Source organism: Myodes glareolus, chromosome 6 (assembly GCF_982192425.1).
Source record: "Myodes glareolus chromosome 6, mMyoGla1.1, whole genome shotgun sequence".
Taxonomy (NCBI): domain Eukaryota; kingdom Metazoa; phylum Chordata; class Mammalia; order Rodentia; family Cricetidae; genus Myodes; species Myodes glareolus.
This window is the reverse complement of record NC_142031.1, coordinates 42305848-42330396: the sequence shown is the minus strand read 5'-3', so window position 1 is coordinate 42330396 and position 24549 is coordinate 42305848. Positions and strand designations below refer to the sequence as shown.

Here is a 24549-nt window from a genome sequence, read left to right as displayed (position 1 = left end):
AGACGCCATGGAGCCGCCAAAAGAGAAAGACGCAAGCCACTGGCCAGAACCTTGCCAGTAGGCCACAAGTCCTATGGTAAAATATAAATGAACAGAAATGGGTTAAGAGGTAAGAGTGAGCTAGAAATATGCATAAGCTAATAGGCCAAGCAGTGTTGTAATTAATACAGCTTCTATGTGATTATTTTGGTTCTGGGCAGCCAGGAATGAACAAGCAGCCTTCTCACAACAATGACCTGACTATGGCTAAAAGAAACTCACAATCCTGGGGCTGGAGAGATGGCTCAGTGGTTAAGAGCATTGTCTCCTCTTCCAAAGGTCCTGAGTTCAACTCCTGTCAACCACACGGTGGCTCACAACCACCTGTAATGAGGTCTGGTGCCCTCTTCTGGCCTGCAGACATACACACTGACAGAATATTGTATGCATAATAAATAAATATATACATAATAAATAAAAAAAGAAACTCACAATCCCCTTTCCCGAGTTGTGCCTACAGAGGCCAATGCCCCATTTCACACAGAGAACTCAGAAGAGAGGAACACAGAGAAGATGGGGAGAAAACAGTAGTTGTTAAGTGTTACTTCTGTGACAGACTAGACAAGTGGTACTCTCCAACGAGGTTACACACAATGTTCTATTCCCTGTCTTCCAAAGAAAGTTCAGCAATACAGAAATAAACAGTATTAGTCATGTGCCACACAAGCACACACATGTGCACACACCATTCACTAACTTCAGGCCCGAACAACTCATTACAACTGATAGGTACAACCAACGGTCGTAACTTAGGCAAAAACCTACAACTACCCAGAAGTACAATCCAGCCAGCAGCCAGAGAAGTCTGCTCAGCTTTCCAGGCTGTGACCTGAACCAGGTACTTACACTGAGCTTTCTCACCCTGAAAATTTAGAAACACTAAAGGATGGCAGGTCAAAGTTCCAGAACAGTGCCTGGCACACAGGACAAGTTCCAGGAGAAAATCCCCACTTTCCTTCGAGTTCTAGTTGAAGCCAAAACTGTGTCAATTCTACCCAAGTCACCATGATTTTCCTTTCATACCTCCCTGCCTTGATTACAAACCTTTCCCAGAAGCCAAACTCAAGGTCTGATGACTCCAGGATTCGAGTATGCACTACTCTTCAATTGGAGAGGACCAAAGTTCTGTTCCCAACACCACGTCAGGCAGCTCACAGCTACCTATAACTCCAGGTCAGTTTCCAAAACCTTCTCACCTCTGTGGGAACCTACATTCATGTGTACATACTCACACATCAAAACACTCACACAAACACCAATATAACCTTTATTTTGTTTTTTTGACAGGGTCTATGTAGCTCGAGCTGTCCTAGAACTCACTATATAGACCAGAGTGGTCTCAAACTCAAAAAATTTTTTTGTTTGTTTGTTTTACTGTAGCTTTGGAGCCTATCCTGGAACTAGCTCTTGTAGACCAGGCTGGTCTCGAACTCACAAGAGATCCACCCGCCTCTGCCTCCCTCCCGAGTGCTGGAATTAAAGGCATGCACCACCACCACCTGACAAAACATATGTATTTCTTATTCCAAACTTCAACTTGCCCTACATGTCCAAGACAGAGCACACAGTATCAACAGATGCTGGCTTAGCTTCTTTAGTAAACCACTTGCAAAATCATATTTAATAATTTAGTGGAAATGTTTTCATTTTAATTGGATCTTTTATCAAAATTTACCTCTAAATTGCCCTATTATGCATACCAGCTGTTCTGCTTTTCTCTAAGAGAAAACCTCACATTAACATTCAAAAGCCCATATCTGGTCACATGTGCCAAAGCCTGTGAAGCCAACAGGAAATTTACATGTGATACGGGGCACACAGGTGTTTCTGAAACCCGATTAATCTTGTTTATCTTTATCCATGAGTTAAGTCCACACTACACAAACTGGTTTGTTTTGAAAACTTACTCTATCAACTTCTCAGCTCTTCCTGCACAAAGGTTACTGACAAACCAATGAAAACAAATGCACTCCTAGAGCCGACAGCACGTCGGCAACTATCTTCAGACAGTACGTTCAGAGTGAAAAATGAACTTCAGCAAGAAGGAAATGCCTTTGTTTATGGAGACATGGTCTCCCTGTGTAGCCCTGGCTATCCTGGAACTCACTCTGTAGACAAGGCTAGATCCACCTGCTCTGCCGGGATTAAAGGTTTGTGCACACTGGGATGGAAAATGTCCATTTAAGGGTCAGTCCTGATTAACTTTTATTCTGAGACTTGATTCAGCAGGAATTTGGATGTCAACACATATATCAGAGTTCAAACTTCAAAACAGAGGAAGACTGAGGCAATGACTGCTAAATATCATGGAGAGTTAGCCTGAGGGGAACCAGGGCTCACTGCACAGCGATGTTTAACAGAATGGACCTAGGCCACTGGGCTGATCACGGCCTACCTTTCTCTAAAGTTTTTTCTAAGCGGTCTGCTACTTACTAGGCAGTTTATCTGAACACTAGACTAAGGGAAACAAAAAATTCCAGTCTCCTTTATTCTTTGACTAAAGGTTGAATACAGCAGCTGAGAATGAGCAGACGTGTGCTCAACTATGCTGCCCTCACTCGGACAGAGAAAATTAACACTGTGCAGCAAAGGTCTCCACCCCTTACAGGTCCTTGTCAAGGAGAGGATAATCTGTCAGAAACAATGGAAGCATTTACCTGGCCTGTCTCAGATCCCTGAGTGGCTCCCACTCTTATCTGACATAAACTAGGTGAGCAGAATTGATTCCCATTTCAGGGAAAAATCTGTAGTAAAGACAAAGGGTCAAAATGGCACAACAATGTTTATTTCAGTCTTCCAACAGCACAAAGAAGTGATGGCTTCTGATGCCAAATCATACACGTGTTATTAGAGAACAAAACATTAACATAAAGAAAATCATTCAACAACAAAAAGTTAAGTGCTTCACATGTCACGCCGTGCTGTGCACTGCCAGCAGGCGAAAGCTTCCCACCACATGCTTCCAACAGCAGGACCCAGGCAGAGCCAGCGTCCCAGAAGGTGCGTTCTCACCTGGGAGTGTACCCCAAGTCACTACAAAGCCCACTGTTTCACTCAGATTTCTGTAACCTGATCTTAAAATGTAGGTAGGATTTGGGAGTGGTACAATAAAAACAATCTCAAAACAGAACAAGGTATGGCAAGAAAGTAAACAAGGTTTCCATAAGGCATCAGGAGATGCTGCTGGCTGGCTTAAGGAAATGCCAGGTTGTTTTTTCTCAGCAAAGCCAAAACCTCAGAAGCTTAACCAACAGGTCAAGTCAAAGCATTCAGAGACAGTCCTGATCTCCTGTTTTTATTTACACATTTTTTTTGTTTTGGTAAATGTTTCATATAAAACATAAAATCAAGTTCTATTTTTATAAAAAAAAAACTGAATATTTTAATAGTAAAAATATATATTTAAATTTCTTTTTAAAAAGACATATAGCAATACTTCATAAGACTGGATTTGATCACTGCCCCCTACCCACCCACGGGCCAGCTGTCCACTCTGGCACTGGGGACAGCTACATTAAGGTACATTAAGGCAAAGGCTCCTGGAGAGGCAGGTCCACAGTGCCTGGGCTGGAGATTCAAGGTGAGCACTCTGCTCCTCACAGGGTCAGAAGGGCTTCTCCCTCACATTCACTGAGCCATCCTGCATCCCAAAGTAGACTCTCTCTGCCATGTTGATGAACAGGCCGGTGTCCACCACACCTGCAGAATGAAGAATAGGGGCATTAAGGTCCAGGTTCTCAAGATAAGACGAGCATACAGGGTCCCTAGGAGTAAACATCATAAACAGCACTAGACAAAAAAAAACTAAAACCTGCTCTCTCACACACAGCAACTGAAAGAAACTAGGGTTATCTTTGTTCCTTCCCGGCACCTCTTCCTTCTATTACACCATGGCTTGCTCTGTGCACCCAAATGTGCCGGCTTCATCCCACCTTGGAGCCTCTGCTCATGCTGCTCCCTTGCCTGACTGGTCATCCTTAACAGAGTCAAGGTTGGCTGCTCCTCTTCAATCTCCCATGTGGCTTCTACAGAGACCCTCCAAGACGATGCTATGTAGACCCCACTCCTCCCAGGCATTCAACCACACTACCAGTCCTGAAGTCTTCCTCAGTGTAGGAGATAGTCACAAAGCACACACCTGACAAATGAGTCATATCAGAATACAATCCCTCAAGTTACTAAGTAAAAGACAACCCAAAAGAAAAGACTTAAGCAAGTACTTCTTAAAAGAGAGAGGGGGGAGGAAGCAGTCCCCAATAGCCAGTGTTTATTTAAAAAGGCATTCAAGCTCACTAGTGACAGGGCATGAAAGACTACTCAATCACATGACAGGGGGCCAGAATGTGAAAACACAGACAGCACTGCTGAGAATTGCTGGCCATCGTCCAGCTCTAGGTTTAGTGAGAAACCTGACTCAAAGGAAGACAGGACACACAACATCATCCTCTGGCTTCTGCACACAAGCATATATGTGGGTGTACATGCATGTGCTTGTGGGTGTACATGCATGTGCTCGTGCATGCACGCACACACATACACACACAACACACACACACATGCACAGAGTGGCATGAATATATCAACATGTGCATTTGCACATGCACACTGACAGAGGAATAGTACTCAGCAATGAGAATTAACTAACTATATATGGCCTTCATCAAAAATGTTTATAAACACACATATCCTATAGTGAGATAACACTGGCCAACTATCAAAGGAAAGAGTAATGAACCTAGTGTAGGGAAACAGGGACCTGCACTGGTTCCCTGTACAGTAAACTGGTACTCTTAATGCCATTTTGTAAAATGAGACTAATCCTTTGCTCTGGATTCCATGCTAGCACAAGGCTGGAAATGCAAATGACCGCTAGCAGGGATCTAGTTAAGTAAACCATGCTACATGGCCACAAAATTGGAATATCACCTGTTTTGTGAGTTAATATGTAAGAAGCTGAGATGAGAGAGGGCAGAACACAATTGAGCGGGGTAGGTCATTTCTTGGGTTAAAGGGGGATGCAGGGAAGTCTCTACTTGTTCTGTGGACAATCATCGCGGAATGGACCATACAGTTCTTTCAGTAACGCTGGCTGTCTCCAGACAGGGTAACTAGCTGCCTGAAGAAGGGGGTGGGGCACTTGCCACTGTCTACTCATAAATTTGTTTGGGGGCTATTTTTTTTTGCTTTGTTTTTGTTTTTTGTTTGTTTGTTTCAAGACAGGGTCTCTCTATGTAGTTGTGGAGCCTGTCCTGGAACTTGCTCTGTAGTCCTAGCTGGCCTCGAACTCACAAAGACCCGCCTCCCACATGCTGGGATTAAAGGTGTGAGCCACCATCACCCGGCTACTCATAATTTTGAACCAGGTAATTCCCAAAGGATAAGTAAAATGAAAACATCCGTGGATAGCCTCAATACACAAGCACAGTGAGGTTGAGTTACTGAGGCGTGACAGTTCTGGCACAAACTGCCTGCACAACTAGAGCCTTCTGAAAAGGAACACAGCAGTGTCCCACACTCATTCTGATCAAAACCACTGTAGCACAGCAGAGCAGCTCCAAACCCACTTCACAGGCTACAGAGAAAGGTCACGGCAGCAGTCTATGGCATGACTCTGGAGCTGTGACCCCCCAATAAAGTGCTGGAACTGACTTATTCCCTTACCCCAAACAAAATCAAGGAAAGGGAAAGCACACTGAATGGGGGCAGAGGACAGACCCAATGAAACACAGAGAGGGACTGCGTTCTGAGTGTCTCACTTGCGCAAATGCACCTGAAAATAAGCAGAAAGCTTGCCCTGTTCCTCTTCCCTGAATATTTCCAACAACAAATCTAATGGGCCAAAAGGAAGAGAAAAGGAGAACCAGCGACAAACCATGGAAGGACTTGTGGTGACATGCCATCATCCTCACTTAAGTTGTAACTCTGAAGTCTAAAGACATAGATTCTTCATGCTAAGTAAAGGGCAACATGGACAAAACTTCCTGACATACAACACTTTAAAGTTGCAGAAGCCAAGAAAGGCCTGAGGAAGAGCAAGAGCGCCCCCAAGTGGGCATAGGAGGACCCCAACTTCCCAGTCCACCCTGGGTCAGTCTGCATTACCAGGAAGAAGTGCACTCTGCCTACCTGCCTGCATTGCACATCACCTTCCTCCTGCCTTCTGGGTCTTTAAGAGAGGTAACACTAAGTAACACAATAATTCATCTGTTTTACTTAGTAAAGGAGGGAAAGACTGTCAGAAGACTAAAGACTGACAGAGGCTGGACTTAGAAGAAGTAGTTGCCTTATTACACAGTATATAGTCACAGGTTTCATTCCCAACTAGCACAAATAACTTACAATATAGGGAAAAAAATAAAGAAAAGAAACAACGGGTGAGTGGCAATGGTGGCACAGTGCACACCTTTAATCCCAGCACTCGGGGGCAGAGGCAGGTGGATCTCTGAGTTTGAGGTCAGTCTGATCTACAGTGACTTTCAGGACAGCCAGGGCTACAGAGAGAAACCCTGTTTTGGGGGGGGAGGGGTGTCAGTGGGAATTGTGACAAGGCCTCATGTAGCCCAGGCTGGCCATATCCCTACATGGGCACTAATGTAGCAGTTAATTAATGACAATAGTGCATCCTTTCTCCCTAGGAACTTAGTCATTCAACATTATTTTAGGTGGTGATCTAACTCATTTAATCTTCACAATAACCCTATGGGATAGGTACTAATATTGACCCTTTTGTAGAGGAGAAACTGAGGCACACAGGTGTTACCTAGAGGCTCCAAGCTCACTGGTAAACTATGTGTGGGTTAGAATCTCTATCCAGGAGCCACTCGGTCACTACACTGACAAACTGATGCTATCTACCTCACTACCCAGATAGGATTTAGCTGCTCCTCAGCACTGCGAGAATGACACCTTTCAAATCACCTCCTCCCTAAATCCCCTCCTACAAGCTCTGACTCTCCAGATTTCTTAAGCCTGGACTCCAATTTATCTCTATCCAGCTCACCCAATCTTCACTCAGGTAGGTCCTCGACTCCTATTTGACTATCCCTTGGCATGAAGTCTGTGCTTACATCAAACGGCTTCACTTTAGCAGGGCACTTGACTAAGTGAGCATTCAAGTTCAGAATGTAAGGGCTGGAGAGATGGCTCAGTGCTTAAGAGAGCATACTGCTCTTGTAGAGGACCCAAGTTTAATTCCCAGCACCCACATCATGCCAGAAGGCTCACAACTACCTCTAACTCCAGCTCTAGGACAGCAAATGCCCTCTTCTGGCTTCTATGGGCACCTGCACCAGAATATACACACTCACATACAGACACACAATTAAAAATAACATAAATCTTAAAAGTTTAAGGTCAAGAGGCAGACAGCCTAGGACTCCCACCTTGATGCAACAGTTATTAAGCAAACCACTTAGCTTTGGACACTAAGCGGTGTCTAGATAATGTGACACTAACACCCAGATCAACACCACTTCTGTGAAACAGCCCCACACCTTTTAAAGAAATCTTGAAGAACTAAACTTTAGCTGTTTCTCCAGCAGAATCTGCACTGTCAGTATTTGAGGCACGGCTTCACACAGCCTTCCCCAGGTTTACGTCAGCTCTAATCTAGGACCAATTCCATGCATTATACAGGCATAGCACCTTGCCTATGATATGTAACCAGTGAATGTGGATGAACTGAGTCACTTTTCCCTTAAAAAAAAAAAAAAAAAGGGTAGGACTGCGGTCAAACTCCTGGGGTGGGGGGAAGGATCTCTGACCTTATTTCAAAGCAAGCACCTTCTGACTTGCCATCAGCTCCATGGCTATCCCAATTCAAACAGACTAAAAAAATACATACACATCAGCACTATTACATAAGCTAAGGGGAAGGAGGTGATTCAAGTGGAAAACCCCAGACATGGTATAAGGTGAGCTCTTTGAAAGGAAGTCCTAAAAAGCACATGTCCATCATGCCTTCTGTGGTCAGAAGAGCGGGTAGTTATGAAAGCACGGGCAACTATGTCCAGCGAATGCCACTCAGGTTACCTGGAGTCATTTTGATAGCTGTGTTCACTTCACTCCATTTGTGTACCCGGTCAAACTTCCAGTCCAGGATAAAATTCCCATTATCTGTCACCACAGGCCCCTAGAAGATAATTTTCCATAGTAACCAAGGATGGAAATACAGGTAGGCAAAGTACAGAGGACGACCAGACAGGTGTCCTAACTGAGGGACTCTGATCCTGCCTTGTACTCCTAGAGGGTGGTGATGTAGAGCAGCAGTGAGCATGCACTTTGGAGTCCTGGAGACTTAAGTCTTAATGCCACACAGGTAGATAATTAAGAGGAGCCATTTGGTTTCTCTGAACCGTACTTCAAATGGCAAAAAGGGAGACACAGATGCAAAAAGGAAGGGCTCAACAGAGTGACAAGAGTGAAAACCTCCAACATAATGACTGCCAACATCACTACATCTCAAAGTTTAGCATAAGCACCACCAATAACACAAAATAAGGCAGCACCAACTTCACACATCACATCTTCCCCATCAGTGTCTCATTAGAAAGGGGCAGTCAAGCAGTGGTGGCACACGCCTTTAATCCCAGCACTTGGGAGGCAGAGGCAGCTGGATCTCTGAGTTCAAGGCCAGCCTGGTCTACAGAGCGAGTTCCAGGACAACCAGGGTGACAGAGAAATCCTATCTCAAAAAAAAAAAAGAAAGAAAGAAAGAAAGAAAAAAGCTGGGATAGTCAAATAGGTAAGGAGGCAGATGAATCCAGAATTTCTCAACACCACTGTACACTAGAAAATAGTATTGTTTAGCAACATAAATGTTGACAAGCATAAGCACAGGCAAGAAAGTAAGACTCCTCTGCAGCCTGGAGTGGAGCCCAGTTAAAACTATATGGAGGTAGCCCAGGTGTGGTGATTTATGTCCAGAACCCCAACACTTGGTTAAGTAGAGGCAGGAGGATCAGGAGTTCAAAGTCAAACCTGGACATAGGTACGACCCTCTTCAAACAAACAAAAATTCAAAGGGGGGGGGGCTATAGCCTCTGGGAAGGCATCTTATAACCAGCTCCTGGAGCTCCTTTTGAAGGAAGTCAAGAAAGCATGCCAGGGCACAATTAATAATCATTGACTTTTCTCTATCTCCCAACGTGTTCTCATAGCTACATACACTTCAATTTGGGATCATTACTTTTGGTTGCTTATTTAAATACAAAAGAAAAAGTTCTTTGAAACCCACAACTAGAAGCTGAAGAGAAACATCTCCACTGGGGTGCCATGTGTACCCTTCCCCCCAAGAAATTCTACTTCCTGCTCCATTTAGACTAGAAGGGGAATGCAGGGAGTGAAGCTCAGTGGTAGAGTACTTGCCTAATATTTCAGAAAACCCTGGGCCCAATTCCTAACATTGCAACATATTGGGGGGGGGGGGGCGCTGCTGCCTTGTGCATAAGCTCCTGGAAAGATCAGCATCTTCCTCCAGCCGTCTGCAGGAGCATTAACCAACTTCAATGACTGTGGAGTCTAAACTGTCAATCATCCAGAGGCAGATTATCTTGGGCCATGTACACCTTTTGAAAGGTAAACCCTTTGAAAATGTGGACACACCCATAGTTCCCACCAATCAAAAGGCTAAAATAAGAACACTACCAGAGTTGGGCTGATAGTGGTCCATGTCTTTAATCCCAGCACTCAGGAGGCAGAGGGAAGAGGATCTCTGTGAGAATTTGAGTCCAGCCTATTCTACAGAATAAGTTCCAGGACAGCCAGGGCTACACAGAGAAACCCTATCTCAAAAAATAAAATAAAATAAAACAAAACAAAAAAAATGCTCCCAAATAGCACTAAAGCCCAGGGCTAAGATAAGATTTCACATTTTTCTGTGACCTCCCTACCTAGTGTTTCCAATGTATTTGAAGTGTTATTTGTGGCCTTCTTTGTTTTGTCTCTGTACAAACTTAAAAACTGTTACCTCACTGGACTGCAGAATTTGGGATAAACTAAATCGGTATTCCCATACCACAGTTGCTCATATTTGGCTCTAAAGTAAACTACCTGTTATGCTCTTTGAGATGAGAGTTGTACTCTTACAGGGATAGTCTCAAAAAAGATGAAAGAAAAGAAGAAAATATCACACTAGGGAACCTAAAAAGCCTTCTGCCCCTCAGAGCTTCCAAAGGACAGCAATTGGAGGCTGCTCACTGGGCAGTTCAAACCAAGTGTCCCCCAGGAACATCAGGGAGAACCACACCCCCTTCTATATGGGGTGGAGCGGGTAAGGGGTGAACACACGCATGCCACACACACACACACACACACACACACACACACTCATGCGTGCGCACACGCACACCCCAAAGGTTTCAGAGGCCTAACTACCACAGAAAGGACAGTGAACAGCACACTGAACCAGCATGCTCGGAAACCTCCCTGGCCACTTACTGCCTTGTTGACAGCCATTCGAAGTTCCACCTCGCCCCCAAACTTCTGAGTCACAGCTCGGCTCACTGGGACATAGGCCATTGGGATGACCTCAATAGGGATCCCCTTGTGCCACCGATCTCCAAGGTTCTTTGAATCTTTCCTGGAAAGAACATCAATCAAATTAATAAGTTCAACATACAACCAATTCAAGCAAGAGGCTAGCTAGACAACTGGAGGGGCTTGATCAGGAACAGTATAGCGGGCTTCCGAAGTATGGGCTGCTTTTCACTAAAGAGAAACTTGAATAATGAAGGTGGCAAAAATGTTACAATCTGCTCTGCTGGCTCCTTGACTAACCAGGTTTTCCTTGCAGTTAGGTATTTCTTGAGTACACATGCAGGTATCTCTTCTAACATGCTCAGCACAAGTGGTTCCTCTCAGGCCAAGACTGAGCACAGCAAGTCACGTGTGGCAAAGCCTGAGCCAGATAAAGCAGGATGTGATGAGTCACTGCCTGTGACAGGCCTGTCCTGCTTCCTGAGGTTCCCTCTGAAAACCTAATGAGTGACACATGCAGATGAGCTCTGCCTACAGAGTGACACTGTCTCTTCCTTGTCCCCACACATCAAGTCTCAGTTCCATGCAAGAATGCTATGATAATTAGCAGGAGTCACTGCCTGGAATCCTAGAAAGCAGGCAGTCCTTCCTAAATTCCTCTACAAGCTTCCTTCCCTGTGCATGGGGACAAGACCTGGGAACCCACAAACCTTCTCAGCTGGAGCGCAGAACGCTGGAACAGTACCTGAAATCAGCAATCACAATGAAGCGACTGGCATAACCAGCCACAATCTTCTCCTGGGTCAGGCAGCCTCTAACGGGGGGAAGAAGAAAGTGGACGTTAGAGTGAGATCATCTTAATTTGGGCACTAGGGTCAGCCACAGAAATCTAAATGTACTCAATCCTGACACTTAAAGAAAAAATTTCATTTTTAAATAATCACCCTCAATCCTACAATGCTACTTTCTAGTAAATGGAATACAGAAACATTAGCATGTGTCTGATAAAAACCTAGAAGTAGACAATGGTGCCATTCAGGCCAGGCACATTCCCTCTGAGAGACATCTCTGAACATGTCCTGAGAAGACACCTGAGAAGTCTGGAACACCTGCCCTGTGGATTATGTGGCAGCACAAGGCCCAGACACTGAGTCGTCAGGCCTATCCCTACTGCTCCCTAGCTAAACTGCTTCACACCTTCAAACAGGATTGCATAAGACATAACAATTCATGAATACCATGTCATTCTAATGTTTCCAAATAAAGGAAGAGTACCCCTAGATGTTCACAGACGTCACAGTTTTAACACAAAAGCCACAGGCCTAAGAGTCTAACCTAAGAATGTGCTGTGTGTGTACACAGAGCCCAGCAAGATAAAACATCTCACTGGAAGGCCCAGGTTACCTGTCTGCAGATAGACACTAGTGATCAGAAATTCCAGGCTGGCTCAGAGGCAGATGGTATCAGTGTGCTGACAGGAAGACAAACTCACATGTATCTGGACAACTGTTTACTCTGTACTCCATTTTGCTTGCTAAGGATTGATTAGCTGACAGTCTCTTTAGCAACCAAGTCCTACAACACTCACCCACCACCCTTGATGAGATTGAGCTCAGCATCCACTTCATCAGCACCATCGATGGCAAGGTCAATCTGTGAGGGAGGAAGGAGTCTCTTGAGCTGAGTTGTGCCAAATCTGATCAAGCAGTAAGAGCTCATCGGGTTTTCAGTAGCTCTATTAGCTAGGCCCAGTATTTCCACTCAATCATTTCAAGAGACTAAAAGGTGTTTTGCCAGTGTCACAAGAGGAAGGAGCTGAGAGTCTGAGACATATACACTGCCCAGCTCTTACCCACTACATTGCTTCCTTTGCTCTCCAGAACAAAGAATTGTGAGCATGCATTCCCAAAGAAGGTAAAATACTGACACTGGGGGTGACAAGTAAGGACAAAACATTTAAGATACTGTAGTTTGAAGCCCTCCAAATGACCATATGCAGAAATACAACTGCTACCCTGTCAAATCCCCACCACATACCTGCCCCTCTATGCCCAAATCACTCCAGAAAGTCTGGGCAACACCCACCCACAAGTGCTACATACCCATGGCTATTATCTTCCCCTCCAAAGATCCTCTTGGCCCTGCGATGGAGCCTCTGCAGCTAAGCACAAACCTAGCCTCGTGCTACAACACTGCTCTAGAGCCTGAAGAGTACAAATTACAATTCTGCGTCTGCCACTTAAGCAAATGGCATACCCTTTCCACATCCATCCACTGGGATTAAACAGAAGCGCTGCTCACTCTCCATAGCCTCAGCCTTGAATTTAAGAGCCTTTACCACAAATATTAACTTGCATTTTCAATTGGCCACAGCTGCCTCAGATATGACTTCTTTCTTCTGCTGAGGTGTGAGCTATGCAGGCTGGCTCGCTTATGAGAAAGAACTCTCAGGAAAACATGGACAAGTCCAGGGGCTGTCATCATCCCATTTACTGTACCTGTACTGAGCCCTAGAGGTTCAATCTCAGGGAAGCTAACCTGTACTATGCCTACACTGGAAATTAACTACCACTTTGCTTGTGATTTTGGTGAGAGTTGACACTCAAGGTACTAGAACAAAAGTGAATGTAATTTAACTAATGTTTTCTGGGCCTGCCACAATATCTGGAGCACATGAACAACTAGGAGCCACGAAGAAAAAAAAGACAAAAAGACACAGTCTTTTGTCAGTAAATTTCTCTCTTACCTCTGGGTGTTGATCCAGGTCACTGAGGGTTAAGCCATACTGCAAAATAAGCTGCCTGGCCTGGGGAGGGCAGGAAAAAAACAGTCATAATCATTTACTCTGAAAATGTGGCAAGGGTCTGCAGGATTCTTTTGATGTTTCAAACTTTAAAAACTGAACTAGGTTCTCTCTCATATCACAAACGCACCTACCAACAGACAGAAGAGCTGCCCCACAAAGAGCAACGCTGATTGCTACTTCATTCCAGTAACTGGAACCATGCAGCACAGGGGAGAGTTTCAAGGGTGAGCTGAGAGCTTTCCCTCCCTAATGAGAGAAACAATGTTGGGGGCTCCTAAAACTTCTAACAACACATCTGGGAGGCTGAGTTACACAGCCAATTCAAACCTAACCTGAGCTAAAATGATGCCCTGTCTCAAAAGACCAAGAACTGGGTGGGAATGGAGTGCAGTGGTGCAGCATTTTCCTGGCATGCCAAAGGCCAGAGGTTAGAACCCTAGCATGGGCGAGGTGGGAAGCTAAAATAAGACCCAAATGCACAAAATGTAAGTCCAGGGGGCTGAGTCAGGAGGACTTAAAAATGGAAAGTCAGGATCCCAGGGAACTAGGCAGATCCTCTCCTAGAGCTTCCTTCCTCACCCCACCAACACCCAAGTCACTCTCTGTCTGGAAACCACACAGGGAAGCAGATCCTTGGGGCGAACACAGCTTTCCTCCATCCTGTGGACCCCTCAGACTCCATCCTACCCTTCCACACTGTGGGGAGGGGGCTGTAACTCTACGGCCAGCAGGGAAAAGACCAGGGTGAAAGGTAAGGATGAAACTCGGCTCAACACAACTGGTTCAAACTCTCAGAGTCTGACACCAGGTTATTTATTTTAGCCATATTTAAACAGTTTAAACATAGCACCATTTTGTAAAAAAAAAAAAAAAGTTTTCTGTTAACAATTAACTCAGTCCTGTGAATATAACAGAATGTAAGATATGTTCACATTGAAATTCTTTACAAAGTACATCTGACTTCTTTCACAAAGATGGGGACTGTTGACTCAGACAGTGCCCAGGATTTAGGGTCTAGGGAGAACGGGTAAGATAAACATAAAGCCTGTGGGCGTCAGGATTGGCCTCGCCCTATAACACAGAAGACATGGCCCTAAGACAACACAGAAGTCACCTAGGTTGTTGTAAAGTACAAGTGACACCATACCACTCATAACGATGGATTTTATGGCCTAGAAGCAATGTTCAAGATTTAGGTGGAAAGCATCCTGTGGTGTGGGAGAATTGTCTGTATTCTGTCAGTCATGTATTTTAATAAAACGCTGATTGGCCAGGCAGGAAGTATAGGCGGGTCAACTAGACAGGAAGTAGAGGCAGGGCAGTGAGAATAGGAGAAGGCTAGGGAGGAGGAAGTTCCCTCAGCCATTCCTGCCCAGACCACCGAAGAAGCAACATGTGAGCTGACAGCTGGAAAAGGTACTGAGCCACATGGCTAACACAGACAAGAATTATGGGTTACCGAAAGATGTAAAGTTAGTTAATAAGAAGACTGAGCTAATGGGCCAATCAGTTTATAATCTTATGGAGTTCTGTGTGTGATTGGGGGGGGGGCTTGCCAGCTGTGGGGTATTGGGTGGGACAGAAACCCCAATAAGCCGGCCCCTCATGCTACAATCCTGGGTAAGTAAAACATAAACTTTGGGGGATGCAAACAAAGCTGGCTCTACAGATAGCAAAGGATCAGCAAGTTGTAAACCACATTCTTTCCCAGCTTTCTGGAGGAGCAGGCAAGCCTCTTCTTCCTTTGAAGAGATAAGCTTCTCCAGTGCTTATCTGTGTGCTCTCTACACTACCCCATCCCCATCCTGCATGTCAGCTCCTAATACCTTTAAACAAGTTCTACATGGACCCCCAGGGCCACATCTGGCAGAGACTCAGAAGCACTCCCTACCAGGCAATCCACAACCACCACACACTTCTAAGATCCAGAAAGGGAAACAGGAACCAAGGAATAGAAAACTTACTCAACAAAGACAAGACTGGATATCAACACCTAGAATTACAATAATCCCAAACCCAAATACCTAGGCACCAGAGTAAAAACACAGTAACAGCCAGGACAGCATGTCTCTTCTAGAGCCCAGCAACACTACGACAGCAGGCCCCGAGAAATCAGTACAGATGAAGCAGAGGATAAGGACTTCAAAATGGCTATTATAAATATGATTAGGGGGACCTTAAAGAGGATATGAATAAATCATTTAATAAACTCTGTGAAAACACAAACAAACTGTGGGATAAAATAAAATATTTCAAGATATGAAAGTAGAAACAGAATCAATAAAGAAAACCCAAACTGAAAGAAAACTAGAAACAAAAAATTTAGAAACTTGAACAGGAACGTCAGAGGTAAGCCTCACTAATAGGCTCAAGAGCAATTCAAACAGAACTATATTCCCTAGTGAAATGGAAGCAGGAAGACCTATATCCCCTAGTGAAATGGAAGCAGGAAGACCTATATCCCCAGCGAAATGGAAGCAGGAACAGACCTATTTTCCCGAGTGAAACAGAAGCAGGAACAGATCTATATTCCCTGGTAAAATAGAAGCAAGAACAGATCTATATCCCCTGGCAAAAGAGAAGCAGTAATTAAGTCTCTGACGCAAAAAAAAAAAAAAAAAAAAAAAAAAGAGCCCAAGGGTTAGACGATTTTAGAACAGAATTCTACCAGTCTTTCAAAGGAGAATGAACATCAATACTTCTCAAATTATTCCACAAAATAGAAACACAGGGAACACTGTCCAGTTCATTCTACAAGGCCAGTTATCCTGACGCCCAAACAACATAAAGACCCAACAAAGAAAGAGAATTAAATTATATCTGTGGGATGAAGCCTAGTTGATCAAGGTGGATGATCTTTATGTGTTCTTGGATTTGGTTTGCAAATATTTTATGGAGAATTTTCGCATTATGTTCACAAGGAGAATTGATCTGAATAAAATTAAACCAGGTGGACATGTGGCACACACCTTTAACTCCAGCACTCAAGAGGCAGAGGCAGGAAGATCTCTGAGTTCGAGGCCAGCCTGCTCTACAGGGAGTTCCAGGTCAGTCAAAGTTATACTGAGACCCTATCTCAAAAAAATTACACCACCCAAGAGCAGTGCTTGGTCAGCTCCTCTTCTGAGCCCACAGAAAATAACCCTGACGACAACACAAAGCCACGAGTCCACCTTCTCAGGGATCCAGAGACCTGGCAACAGCAGTGAAGACACGGAAGGGGACGCCGGAAATGACATACCTGGAAGGACGTGGGGATACAGATGAGGTCCAGATTCTCTTGCTTCACTCTCTCAGCTGTGGAGACAAGAGTCACACTAGTAGGGTTCTGTTCCCCACACTTGACTGTCCTTGTCGCATTTGCGTTTCCCAAATCCAACCCAAGGGGAAAGGCCTATCTCCCACTGACAGCTGCCTCTGTGTTCCCATCTTGGATGAAAAAGCTAGTGTCCTTCTTAGGGACACTAGGGAGTCTGAGACACAAGCACTGACCATGGAAAAAGCCATTTCAATGGTACTGCTGCTAAGTGTCTGCAGTTTGCTAACTGCTGTGTATACATCAGCCCTTTAAGAGCTGACAGCACAGGCGAGTTCTCACTCTCACTCCTACTTTACACACGAGGAAACTGAGTAACTAAGAAGCAAATACCTTGGTAGTTACATAGCTAAGGAGTGGCTGGAATATGGTCCTTGGTGGTCTTTCTTTCCTTTTCCTTTTTTTTCTGGGGGGGGGGGGGGTAGTGGGGTTGGGGTGGGGGTTTTCAAGACAGGGTTTCTATGTGACCCTGGCTGTCTTGGAACTCTGTAGACCAGACTGGCCTTGAACTCAGAGATCCACCTGCCCCTGTTTCCCCAATACTAGGATTAAAAGTGTGGTTGGTGGCCTACTTTTTAACCTGAACTACAATCCTACATTGTCTTTTCAGGAAAACATCAGAACTTCACTCTGCATTTAGTAAGATATAAGGATCTCTAGGCCCCAGAGGATGATTAAAGGTTGGGAGAGGTGCCTATTAATTTTAGATTTGTTTGATTATTCATTTTAAACTTTCAGGAAATCTTCATTTTAATGAGTCTTAAAGCTGCTTCTTAAAATACCAAATCTTTTAATCAAGTCTCTTGGGAGATTTAGATGCCACTCCTGTTAACCCACAGCAATGTCTGGGTCATTCACAGGGCTAAGGTAGATATGTACTGGTCACTAAGACCCTGTCAGCCATCACCTTTATAATACAGCCACTTACTGATCACAACAGGAACCTGGGTTTTGCCTCCTGGGCTCTGACCCTTGGCACCTGCCAAAGGTGGGCATATGAGCAAGCCTCTCCCAGGCTTTGTTTTGACCAACAAAGAGCAGGGCAGTAGAACCTGTTGAGCAGCCATATGAGCTGATAATGCCTGAGTCTTTTCTAAACACAGACAAGATCCAATCCGAATGAAGTCAGTACCTACAAAAACCGGTCACCAGCTACAGGAGTCTCACCCTTGCTAGGGTCATAGACTGGACACTCTGGTCTCAATTTGTTTGCTTGAGAAACGCACAGGCTTCAGAGGAAACCTGAGATCACATACAGGAACCCTGATGGGTGTGCACCAACAAATTCTGCTAGGGCCTCACCTAGCAGAATTCCTCTCCTCTAGGCTAAACGCAGCAAACATAGGCAGTCAATTCCTCTCCTCTAGGCTAAACGCAGCAAACATAGGCAGGGATCCCCCAAAGTCAGTTGAAGAGGGCCAAGAATCCCTCTTTCGTAAGAACAACAGAAATACTCAGCTAACCTCAGGTGAACAGCCCGCTCTTCCCAGATCTGCAAGGCAGAGTGGGAGCTAAGACAAGGGCCAAACCTTTACCCATTCCCTCCCCTTCCTCCACCTCCTACCCCCATGAACACACAGGAAACATACCTATTCGCTGCACAGCATGGACAATTGTAGAACCACTTCCAATGCCCAGCACTTGGTTATTCTGTCAAAAAGAGGGAAGGAAAAACAAAATTCATTACAGTCGTTTTACTCCTTGGCCTAGACTTCCATAGCACTGAACAGCAGTTCACGAGCACAGGTGCATTTTGGGTACAATGCCTAACATACAGATGTGTAATCACTGAACCTCGAAGCTATACTCTATACGTTGCTATCCAGTGGACAAAGCCCTCCTTCCTTTCTGACATTAATACCAACCCCATTCACCATTCCTCCCTACGTACACCAGATGAAAAACTGGCTCAGTTATTGACACCATACAGCAACTCTACATTAACTGAAGCTGGCCTCACAGAAATGGCCCACAAATAACAGTGATTAAAGATCCCTACCCAATCCAAGAAGGAGATGAGGAAGGGAGAGGGGAAACAGCCTGGGTAGAGGTGGAAAGCTGGGCTTCGACAAGCTCGAGTGTCTTAGAAGGCAGGACGACCATCTTCACACAGCAATCTCAAGAACACATCCTGCCTACCATTCAGAGCTCTGCTAAAGTCAGTAAAAGAAGGGAGAGTAGGAAGTGACTTCAGAAGTAAATCTTCCTTCTGTCCAGCTAACACCAAGGGGCCCTCCCTGCACGGGAAGAGAATGGAAGCCCAGGAAGTCTTCAGGGCAGAGCATTTCTCCGGACAGAATCCGGGCTGGAGGTTGACACTGTGAGGACTACCATGTCAGGCCCAGCCTCGGCCCACAGATGCAGACGTAATGGTGAAAAAGCAGGGGAGGATCTTACTCAGTCTAACTACACTGAGAATACACCTTCAGGGCCCTTACGTGAGCTTTGATTCTACATAGGGGAGGGAGAAGACAAGATGAACACATTATTCAGCAACGCTGGTCAAACTCCCATCTGTTTGATCACTGTCTCGGTTACGATTCTACAAGATGAAGGAAACAGCTATGAGTGACAGCTCCTACTTGAGGGTGACTCCATCACAGAGTGATCTGCCTCGCTTCCATCATCCTGAATTACAGGTCTAAGAAAACGACTGGAGTCTTCTGGGTGATTGAGGGTCTGAAATAGCACTGTAAGAGCTGATGGCGGTAAGCTGCTTCGTTACCTTCAACTGTGAAGCAGAAAGAGGCAGATACCACTGGTTTTTAGACTGACACTCCATGAATGATTAACACACCCATGTGCATAATTAAGCAGGTGTTTAACTCCAAGCAAAGGGTCAGATACAGATGGAGGCAGAAGACGATGGGCCTTTATCCTGCTTTTAGTCACCTTGTGTGCCCCTAGCAAGAAGTAGTCTTTTTAGTATCTGCTCTGCCTACCAATACAAAGGAAACACTAAGTCTGCCTTCCTAAGAGAGAGAAGATACCTATGATCAGATGGTAGAACCACAAAGAAAACAAAACAGGGACACTACCAAAACAAACATGGAGCTTGGTTCCTAAGCAACTTCCTAGGAATGCCTTCCTTCATGCTACGGCAAAACCAACCACAGCAGCAGCTAACACTGAACACCACCTAGAACAGTGGTTCTCAACCTGTGGATGGAAACCCTTTCAGACCCTTTCAGGGCGTCAAAGGGGGTCGAAAGGGTGATCACATATCAGATATTCACATTACAGTACAAAACAGCAACAAAATTACAGTTATGAAATAGCAATGCAAATAATTCTATGGGTGGGGGTCACAACATGAGGAACTGTCTTAAGGGGTCGCCACATTAGGTCGGCTGAGAACCACTGACCTAGAAGACCTACATTGCCTTCCACCAAGAAGCAATACCACCAGGGTGGTGGCACTCACCTTTAATCCCAGCACTTAGGAGGCAGAGGCAGGCAGATCTCTATGAGTTTGAGGTCAGTCTGGTCTACAAAGTGAGTTCCAGGACAGCCAGGGCTGTTTCAATAAAAAACAAGAAGCAATACCAAAAGAACCTGCATATATTAACATAAAGCCAAGTTTCACAATGACCCCTATGACCTAGAGACCCACTAGCCCACGCCACAGATTCATGCAACACTACAAGAAGAAACTGAAGACTCTGAAGGAGGCCAAAGATTAGTAGATCCCATCAACAGAATTCTGGCATCTGCCTGTACTATTCGATCCAACAAGAGTGTGTGCGATTTGACAGCTCCATAGATGCTGACTTCAACCTGTAGAAAACTGTTAGCAAATCTTATCTGTAAAACTCAATTCACTGTGTTCCATGAGATGCAACTGGTTATTATCCTATAATTATTATACAAGAAGTTCCAGCCTTTAAGAATTCATTTCATTTTATTCATGTAGCATTAATTTAATGAGCTGAATAAAATGTTGACATAAGAACAGTTAATATCCTTATCAACCCTATCAGTCACACACAGCCTCACTTTAAGCAGTTCAAGGAGTCCGACGGCTGGAAGAGCGCTGCATCTCAAATTTCTTAGAGTGGGGCAACTAGTAGCAGTTTACTTGGCAAGGGCAAGGCCATTGTGAAACTTCCTCCTAGGAAGAAACCAATGGCTGCAGCTAAAACGTCTCACCCCACAGTGCAAAAGCCACAGCAATGTGCAGGGCAGGCCCACAGCCGCACAGGCTCACAGCCCCGTGCCCCATTTGGTCCTTCTAAAGTTAGACTGTATCTAAAGCTAAAGGACAGAAAATGACCAACAAGTACAAAGAATTTAGCAAAACAAAACAAATCCTAATGGCAATCACACACTTAACACACTAAAAATGTTTCTCGCTGGGCCTCTCCTATCTATGTAAGACTTTATCCATCATTTTCTGTGGGAGTATTTTTAAATTATTGCATAAAGTTCACAAGCCAAAGGTAAAAGCACCTCAAATGGTAACACTGTACAAGCTGAGGGGTTTCTCAATAAGGGCCGGGGCAAACACTACTGCCATCAGGAAATCCTCACTTAAGCTTCAGGAAGACACAGGCACTTAAACCCAGGAAGCTGAGGCAGTCATTCTTGGCCAATCCAGTCTCTGTCCAAAACTGGGCTGTGTTCTTGCCTGCTCACCCCGTAGCTGAATTGTCTCTACATGCCAGATGCTTGTGACAGTATCATTGTAGACAATCTTCTAGCCCACCTTCACTAGCTTACCATGAACATCAGCAACCCCTGGGGCAGTACAGGTAGGACCTCCTGAGGTTTCTCTGCTGAATTCTTGTAGAGACTCCTGAATGCTTACAGGAAGCAGGCCATCACCCTTTCTTGTACCAGTCAGGGGTGGGAAGAGTGGAGGTTCTGGATAACATAACAGGATTCCTTTTCCTGGATGAGAACAGCCTGCAAAAGGCGGCTGCAGGAGGAGGGGTGAGCACTAGAAGGAAGGGGGGTTCAATTCCCGTGGGTTGCTTGCTAATTTATTGAGAGATGGCTGCCCTGGAACTAAGTAGACCAGGCTGGTCTCAAACTCACAGAGGTCTGCCTGTCTCTGCCTCTCAAGTGCTGAGATTAAAGGTGTGTACCACCATACCCAGCATTTCTGTTTCAAATCTGGTAAAAACCCAAATTAGCATACAATTCCAAACTCATCAAATATAACAAGAAGCTTACCCCAGGCCTCACAGAGAGCAAAGGGTGAAGCAACAGGCCATAAGTCAGCAGAGACATGTACTATAATCCATCCAAGATAACTACATTTTTAGAATCAGGCAGGTCTGGTCCTGGTGACAGATTCAACCGAGAACTCTTGAGTTCTCCACCTACCCTGAAGTAGAAACAGTCAGGAGATTGGGGGAACTGGAAACCCCAAACTCAGAGAGCCTAGGAAAGGGGCCACCATAATCCACAACCGCCATTATCAATGTTCACACTCTCCATTCTGAACATTGCCTAAGCAGGCCCAACACTGAATGTGTAGATAATGATAACTCTCCACCCAGAGCTCACAGGGAGGGAGTTAGGCAAGAGAAACGCACAGAGGACTAGAACATAGGTCACATAAAGTCTCTGAGAGGCATAAGCAACTGAAGGAAGCTGAGTGTGGTGCCACATACTTATAATGCCAGTACTGGGAGGCAGAATCAGGATTGGCTGTGCTGTGGTACACACTTTTAAGCCAGCATGGTCCACACAGCAGTTCCTGGCCAGCTGCTAGCCAGCTACATAGTAGTAGGGGAGATTTCAAAGCCAGCCTGAGTCTCCATATAGGAAGAGGAAATTGTTCTCTCCTGGTGTTCTTGGGAAGCCAAGGTAAAACTGGAAGTAGTAAAGTTCTTTGAATCAAACCCTCCAGGACAAACAACCCTATTTTAACAGATCGCCCCAAAACCCAATAGAGATCTACCAAAGATTCCCTGGCACCTTCTTTGAATATAGCTAGAATATATATAATCCAGTGTCTGGGAGCCTTAATGTGAGATAAAGGCTTGCAGATTTTAATTTAATCAAATACATAACTACAAAGCAAAGGCCAAGGAGACATATACCACTAAACATTAACAGGTTAACTCAGATAATGGGTTCTCCTAAGGTATAAATTTCATTTACCAATCTATTAAGTCACATCATGAAGGTATTTTGAAATTTCACTTTACTGTCCCAGTTTTACGAGCCAAATCACACATTCTACATTCATACTCATACCCTTAACACCCTCTTAATTCGAGTATAAAATCCTACGCTAACGAGAGGAGCAAGGAGCAAAAGGCTACACCAGAACAGAAGTGTGTACAAGGAGCCCCGCCTGCAAGAGTGGTGTGGCTGTCTTGCTGTCTTTCTGAACAACAGGCGGAGCCAGAGGTTATCAGACCCGGCCCCACCCACTCAGGCCGCCCTCATTCTTGGCTCGAAGATAGAAAAATCTCTAAGAACGTCATCTTTGCAAAGTAACTTTGTGCAGCGCAGCACTAACAAGTGGGGGGGGGGGTCTTCCTTTATGGAGAAATGTATTCTGCTAAGCCTATCTAAGAAGTAGAAAACGAAGACCAGGACACTCCACCACAGGGCAGCAGAAATGATACAACTAAGACAATCAACCTGCTAGGAGACAGCAAACCCACCTCCACTAAGAGTTCACTCAGCACCACATCTGCTACTTAACCAGCAAGCGGGGTCACAACCTTACTGACTGTTAAACGTCTGCACCCCACCTAAAGGGCAGCACCTCCCTCCAGGTGTCGAGTCCACCCAGCCCTTTCAACAGCAAGGCTTAACCTGACGGCTTCTTTGTAAAGACTGCGCTCAAGCTCCCAAGCAGGAGGAGCTGACGAGCTTGTTTGGAGTAAAATTTCAAAACTCTTTGCAAACCAGTTCTCCAGTGGCTTCCCCGTGAGGGAGAAGTGAAGAGCTAGAGGCAGCCTCGGGGCTCACCATTTTCAATGGGCTGATTAGGAGGCAGGCATTAACAACCCGAAAGAGTCTAAACAGGGCAAAGACAGGCTGTACACTCAGTTCCAGCCGGACAGGGAATCTTTGGGGGAAAGTCTCTATTGTGGGGAGAAGTGACACCCACCGATTCGACGTCTAAAAGGCCTTTCAGGGGCTGGGAAGAGCAGCGTAAATTCGGATACAAGGCTCACCCTCTCCCCTCTCTCGCAGCCCTCGCCCTTTCAGGCGTCAGGCGCACCCTGGTAGTGCCCCGGGCCCGCAGCACGAAGCCATCACGCCGCCACAAGCTGCCCACCTTCACGTGGTTCTCCACCGCCGTGTGGCTCGCCAGCTTCTTAGCCTCCTCGGCCTTGGACATCGTGAAGGGGGCTGGGCCGCCCGCGCTCGAGCCTCCCTTGTCGCCGCGGGTCTCCGACTGTGCACGCCCCGGCAGTTGCACGTGGGAGCCGGAGAGGCCCCAGTTGTTCCCGCCCCCGCCCGAGGCCGCGCCCCCGGCCCGCCCGGGCAGTGGGGCCAGGACCCGCCCGTAGAGGGTGCTGAAGGGCCCGGGGCGCTGCATCCCGCCACCTCGCTCCAGCCTCTGCGGCCGCCCCGCCCCCAACTCCTCCGGAAATCGGCTCTGTGGCGCAACCTGGTCCGCCCATATTGCTGAGCGTATGCTGCTGGGAAATGTAGTTCTGAGGAGTCGGCGGCCTCAAGTTCTGCCGCAGTCTGGACTACAAGCCCCACAATGCCCCGACCTGGATTGCAAATCACCCGTCTTGACTCCCGCCTTTCTGTCCGGAAGGTCGGGATTGCTACTCTCTAGGAAGCCAACAATTCCCTGCCCTAGGGTTAAGTGTTTACACCTTTAGGTGAACTCCAAGAACTTTCTGCCTGTACACGCATTCAAAACAGAGAGAAAAAAAAAAAAGACCTGTTAAAAACTTGATCTGTTTTCCCCAGAAAATGCTGTATTATG

The 24549-nt window shown here is 45.6% G+C and overlaps 1 protein-coding gene across 1 annotated transcript; it reads right to left on the bottom strand.

The window, feature by feature from the left end:
• Window positions 1-2802: 2802 nt before the first annotated feature.
• Window positions 2803-24178, bottom strand: Rpia (ribose 5-phosphate isomerase A). Its single transcript, XM_048433295.3, has 9 exons — window positions 23884-24178; window positions 18227-18287; window positions 16563-16618; window positions 13262-13321; window positions 12104-12168; window positions 11261-11329; window positions 10477-10618; window positions 8071-8170; window positions 2803-3738 (listed from the first exon to the last, which is right to left on the bottom strand). Exons 1-9 carry the CDS (start codon window positions 24145-24147, stop codon window positions 3644-3646), a joined length of 912 nt encoding a protein of 303 aa, XP_048289252.1. The 5' UTR covers window positions 24148-24178; the 3' UTR covers window positions 2803-3643.
• Between the last annotated feature and the right edge of the window lie 371 nt (window positions 24179-24549).

Coding starts and splice junctions, on each gene's coding strand:
- Rpia (XM_048433295.3), bottom strand. CDS start 24,147: ATGCAGCGCCCCGGGCCCTTCAGCACCCTCTACGGGCGGGTCCTGGCC. Junction 12,169..13,261: donor ACCTGGATCAACACCCAGAG/GTAAGAGAGAAA, acceptor CCTCCCTCACAG/ATTGACCTTGCCATCGATGG. Junction 8,171..10,476: donor GAATGGCTGTCAACAAGGCA/GTAAGTGGCCAG, acceptor ATTATCTTCTAG/GGGCCTGTGGTGACAGATAA.